Source organism: Papaver somniferum, unplaced genomic scaffold, assembly GCF_003573695.1.
Source record: "Papaver somniferum cultivar HN1 unplaced genomic scaffold, ASM357369v1 unplaced-scaffold_21, whole genome shotgun sequence".
Lineage (NCBI taxonomy): Eukaryota > Viridiplantae > Streptophyta > Magnoliopsida > Ranunculales > Papaveraceae > Papaver > Papaver somniferum.
The window spans coordinates 11,447,221-11,453,310 of NW_020631041.1; the positions used below are offsets into that span (position 1 = coordinate 11,447,221).

At 35.8% G+C, this 6,090-nt stretch overlaps 1 protein-coding gene across 1 annotated transcript; it reads right to left on the minus strand.

The window, feature by feature from the left end:
- Positions 1 to 2,424: 2,424 nt before the first annotated feature.
- On the minus strand, positions 2,425 to 2,951 carry LOC113339592 (probable 2-oxoglutarate/Fe(II)-dependent dioxygenase). The gene is made up of 2 exons (XM_026584833.1): positions 2,754 to 2,951; positions 2,425 to 2,655 (listed from the first exon to the last, which is right to left on the minus strand). The coding sequence occupies exons 1-2, from the start codon at positions 2,949 to 2,951 to the stop codon at positions 2,425 to 2,427; spliced, it is 429 nt and encodes a 142-aa protein (XP_026440618.1).
- Positions 2,952 to 6,090: the final 3,139 nt, after the last annotated feature.

Consider the following 6,090-nt stretch of genomic DNA (forward strand, 5'->3'; position numbering starts at 1 on the left):
AATATAAAAAAACCAAAACAATTCTTTTTCAGTACGCCATAAATGCACTGCTGGATTATTTTCCAGCAGTACATATATGGCATACTGATATAAACAATACATCATATATGCACTGCTGGATCACACCCAAAATCAACTGAAAATAGAATCAACTATAAAAGAATAATCAGAATAAAAAACTTAAGAGCTACCTATCTGAATTATGTTAGTCTCTAGATCCGAATAAGAACAGAGCATGAATCCAACGACAAAGGCCTGCACCAAATTAAAAGAAAGACATATACCAATGCTGATTCATTAGATTATCAAACTGATACTTATTTTTTTTATACAAAGCAGACACATATACACAAAATCTAGATGTTACACATTTTACAGACATACAACGACCGTATTATATTCAGTACATCACATATATATTCCTGATTATGAAATTAAAACAACAAGAAAAGTATGATTTTAACTGGAAAAAAAATAATCTACCAAAAACGGAAAATTATCTCAAACTGACAATCCACCCAATCAAAATAATATCAATTACAAAAACAGATTCATAAACAAGAAAAATTCAAAACAAAGAGATGGATTTTACACATCTTAAACATATACAACAATTATAATACCATCAGTACAACATATATGTACTACCGGATCCTGTAATTACGGATCTGCAATCAAACATCAACAACTCATATCTATACAACCAATCTTTAGCTAAAATCACCGAGAAAGGAAATAAGATTACAGTTCTAAAAACTAATTGTGAATCGAGTTAGGAATTCAAAGTGAATTTAGTGCTATTAGGGTTTTTGAAACCATAGATTTTTCTGTAAATTCCTATCCAAACTGATAAATCAAGGATTACGACCGAATTAAACAATCAAAATAGATGAATATATCTTGTTTGTTGGATTTTATTGATGATTCATTCAATAAAACTCGTCGGCGATGCTTTCAAATGTGGTTTCTTCGATCTTCAACGCAGAGCTCGAGTCGTGGAAAGAGAAAACGAAAATAAAAATGAAAATCTATGTGACTGATTTAGTCTTATCGTTATTATGTATGAAGGGTAATCCAGACATTTACCGAAAATATCTTCCTAGTTTCGCACGTGTACATGACCAAGTGATAAAAAATGGGTCCATTTTTCTTCTTTCTTTTAATTATGGACCTCTGGTTATTGGGCTTTAGTGGGTGGACATGCCACTAACTAAGAACACTATAATAGGATCTATAGGTAATTCCTACTATTTTAACTAAAACAAACCCATTGGATTATCCGTATCCAATCCATCTATCCGTCCATCCATTGGATGCGAATCCTTTGGATATTGGATTGGATGCGGATGCTAAATTTGAAATCCGTAGTGTAATGGATTGGATGCGGATGAGGTGAAAAACCGGTCCATGCCGCCCCATGCTCACCCATAGGTAGGACTGATTTGGAGGGGAATATTGGATGCTTCTCCAAATATTAGTAGTTTGGGTCTCAAGGTTCAAAAGGGAAGGTCGCCTAGGCCTCCTCAATCTAGCCAAGCTCAAACTCCTATTAAGCTTGTTCCTCGCAATTACGCTTCGGATGAAGATGAGCATATTGATTTCTTTGAAGGTTATGAGGATTATGGAGACCTGGATTTTATTTTCTCGGGCTCTCAGTCTAAGAAGAAAAACTTTATAGTTGGAAATCGGGGAAACTTGAGTGGAGTAGGATATAGACGTTATTGATTTACTTGGGTTTTTCTCTTGTTGTTATTTATTTTTGGCTATTTAAGAGATCTTAAAGATCTTTTTGAAGTTATTTCTAAACCCCTTTGGTTTATGGGGGTGGGGGGCTCATTCTTGTAATTACGTTTTTTTTTGTCTTAATAAACTTTTGACTTAGCAAAAAAAATTGGGTAACGATTCACAGGAATTCAAGCCAGAAAGATTTTCTGAGGGAGCTCCGAACGCGTCCAAGGATAAACTCGCATACTTTCCTTTCTCACGGGGTCGTAAGGTCTGTATAGGCCAAAACTTTGCTTTGATTGAAGCTAAAATGGCTTTGACTATGATTCTGCAGAACTTCTCTTTCCAGCTCTCACCTTCATATACCCATGCTCCTTGTGTGGTATTGGATCTTGCACCGCAACATGGAGCTCAGATCATATTACACCAACTTTAAGTGATGAGATTATGACAATAATCTGATTATGCTAGCTGAATCTAAGAAAAGTGTTTCTAGTACCTAAGTTATTGTATTTTTTTTTTATTTTTTTTCTTGTAATGAGAGTTTCATCTTGAGGTTTCATATCATAGAAAATATGTTGTATTTTTGGCAGTAAAGGTACATAATATTACATGAGAGTTCTTGAGAAAAGGAAAGTTGATACTGGTATACAGTCACGTAGTATTATTATGTTCTCCGGTTATCACACCCTCATGGAGTCAAGAAATGGTTTTCCATCGAGCTTCCTTGAATGAAATTCCTCCACAAGTTCCCCATACGTAGATCCACTTTTGAACAAAGCAGGTGTCTGTGGAGTGATCAAGCTCGATATTGGGCCTATTACCGACTCTAGACCTAGGGTCATGAAATGTTGCGATTGAGAGCCTCTTCTTTGTTGAGTTTACTACTGCACGGTGATCGACGCTACGGTAAATTCCATTAGTCATTATCTGTAAAAGAAAAAACAATAAGCAATTTTTAGGTATAGTCAATACCAGAATTCAAGACAAGGACCAGTAGCTAGGCCATTTTGCCCTCGACTAAGTACCTCCAAAACGTCTCCAACATTCACTACGAACGCATTAGGTAGAGGTTTGACTGAAATCCACCTCTCTTCTTTGTTTATCTGCAATCCTTCCACTTTGTTGATTTGAAGGAGGATTGTCAAACCGCCAAAATCCGAGTGTGGCGTAAGACCGATGGCGAGCTCTGGTTGAGGACAAGGGGGATAATAGTTCATCCTCATTACTTGTGTCCCTTATTTAAACACCTATGATATACCCTTGGTCTCAGACTTTTGTACTTGTAGAGCTTTTTCCATATTTTCAAAGAGAACTATGGATAATTTTTTCATCTCTGATGAGTAGGATTCCAACGTCTCCCTGTATATATATATAAAATCATAGTAGGTACATATATTAGGATGATCATAGTATATGCAACTCCATATTTTCCATATAATGTTATAGTGAATGCATGATGTTACTTCTTTAAAGAGTGTTAATTTTGCATGTTATTTGATGGGGAAGGATCGACAACATAGTTAGAATGACACATTCTCCGTATTTTGGCGTGATTTGTAATTTTTTTCAAAAACCAAAACTAAAATGAATTATAAATTAATATTTTTTTGGTGGCATGTTCTTTTTATACGTCTATACTTTCCTACTGAGGTACAAAACCTACAATAAAGTTTTAAAATGACATATTGCGGTCTTATACGTCACAGAATGCACTTATTTTTGGTAGAAATGTTGATCTTTGTAAGAGGTTTATAAAAAGAAATGTTACAAAAAAAAAATTAGTTTCAAATTTACTTTCATTTGGGTTTTGTAAAAAGGAAAAAAAAAACACCAAAAATGGCAGATTAGCACTAGCCAATAACTAGTTAGTGTAACAAAACACAACTACTGGACGCGATCACAACGCATGTATGTATACGACATATATATACCTGAAAGAAACCCCATTCTTTGCAAGCATCACTACGGGAAAAATCATCATTGACGACACAAGATAAGAGTTGCAGTACCCCTACGACAACTCCATTTCATGCATTGTGGAACGGGGGTATTGTAGAAAGTCCAAGTTTTTCTACAATGATTGATAAGTGTTGTATAGGGTGATGTGATTCATGGTTCGACAATAGTTTGTCAATGTTGTGATTCTCTTTCGATTTTTTTTGATAACCTAACACAACTCTTGCTTGTATTGTAAAACAATCGTGGACAACATAAGTAGCATATCGTAGAAAAATATGTAACAACAATTACCAGTATTATGAATAATATTTGCACAACACTTGTATGAATTGTCGAACTATCTTGGACAACACAAACTTATGTTGTAAAGTAACTGTTTTGTAGTCGAAAACTGGAAGACAACATCGATTAGTATTGTGAATACTACTATCATTACACTTCCTAGAGTTGCACAACTATACTGAACAACTCCTACTTATGTTGCAAGATTTGTTTTTACAATACCCTTAACAGTTGTAATATTTGAAGTAACAACTTCTGTTTTCTGTAAATGGATGTGTAACTACAACTTTTATTAGAAGTTGTGTGCTTAAAACTATTTTGAAAAAAAAAATTATAACTGAAACTGGATTGCCGAAAGTATTTCACATTCACATTAACCTGCCAGTGTAATACACTTACATTCATTCAAGTTAACCTACTAGTGTTAACCTCATACATTCAAGAAAATGGCAGTGATACAAAAGTTAAATTTTCTAACCACACTCCAAGTAAATCTTTCTATAAGTAAATCTTTCTCCCCTCTTCAAAGTTAGGCACCACTTTCCATAATAAATCTCAAAGTAAATCTTTGAGATAATCATCAAGTTAAAAGTAAATCTTTCTCCCCTCCTCTTTTAGTCTGATTAATTTTACCACCCAAAAGAAGACCCACTGGCACTACCCACTGATTACGAACTTGGTGAATCATCCTGAGCATGGCTGCCATAAGCAGTTGAACCGTGACTGTTTGAAGTGTATCCACCGTTACCACCTCTACTGCCCCTACCACCTCTTGTGTTGTAGTTTCTTGGATAATAGTTTCCAGGTTGTTCTTAATACTGGCTGCGCCCGTTCTGGTAACCTCCACCACCTCCGCCTCTGTCGTTTCGACCTCCTCGGCCATTGGGATAACCACCCCTCCTACCACCATAGCCACCTCCTCTATGGTTTGGGTAAGACTTCCTCTGATTGCTGTGTTCTTCATTTGACTCTACATCTCTCTGAATCTGCCCCTATGCTCTAGCATCAAGTTTAGTTTGGTCATGCTGTTGGACTGAAACGACACCTGAAGGGTTCGACATTTCTGACTCTTCCTGTGGAGTAGGAGATATTTCATTTCCGCCATGAGTAAGTGTGTTTAGTGAGTGCATAAAAGAGCTAGTTTCATGGGAGAAATAAATCACCTCATGGTGCCCCTCCTCGATAGGAGAGGACTGATCAACACCAGTTTCCTTCCATTGAAAGTTTGTTGTTTCTTCATCCTGCAAGTGAACATGCAACAGTTGGAGAACAATCAAAACATATAAAAACCAGCAGCAACATATACTTTGTTGTAGATGTTAACTATAACCCTACGATACAAAACATGCAAGAAAGATAAGTGCATCAACGAGGAATTATTTTCTGCATAATTCATACAATGATCATCAATCAAAGAAGCATTTGGCAAACGGAGGACTTCTACTGGTCTTGATAACAGTCAGTAGTACGTGATGACCAAATTAACTTATGGACAAAAATACTATGCTAGCAAAAATCTCCCACCACAGGTTATTGCACATGTTTCTTGCAGATCATAACCATACGATTAAGATCATGTTCAGCTTTAAAACCAACCATGATAATATGGAATGAAACGCGACAATTTCAGAGAGTCAGGGCTAGCAATATGAGAGGAGCAACAAACGACATGGTAGAAAAGAGCAACTGCGATTCAATTAAAAAACAGGCAGTGCCTTCACTCTCTCCATTATTGTTGAAATCACGCATATCCATACAAAATACAAGTTTAACATGATTCACAAATGGCCGCAGAACAAGATGGTAAGTAAATCCCTTCTAAATGCTGGATAAAATCTTCAACAAAGCACAGTAACTTGACTAAAACATGAGACAACTTGTAATAATCTCAAGATTTCCAACATATATTTGGAAGTACTGTAAGCATACTTCCTATTGTTCCCACACTTTCACACTTGGCCCTATTAAGGAAAATTCAGGGAATGGAAAATTTCACAATTCAATTCATTCGACAATGTAAAATCTGAAGTGACATTATATTTATAACTGGTATCGTTTACCATCTACCAAATTCAAACAGTTTTATCTCATTCATATGGATGAGATACTCACCATAACCTT

What these genes read in the sequence shown, in the direction of transcription:
- LOC113339592 (XM_026584833.1), bottom strand. Translation starts at nt 2,951, where the DNA reads ATGAGGATGAACTATTATCCCCCTTGTCCTCAACCAGAGCTCGCCATC. An exon ending in ATGTTGGAGACGTTTTGGAG is followed by an intron (nt 2,656 to 2,753) that starts GTACTTAGTCGA and finishes TTTCTTTTACAG; the next exon opens with ATAATGACTAATGGAATTTA.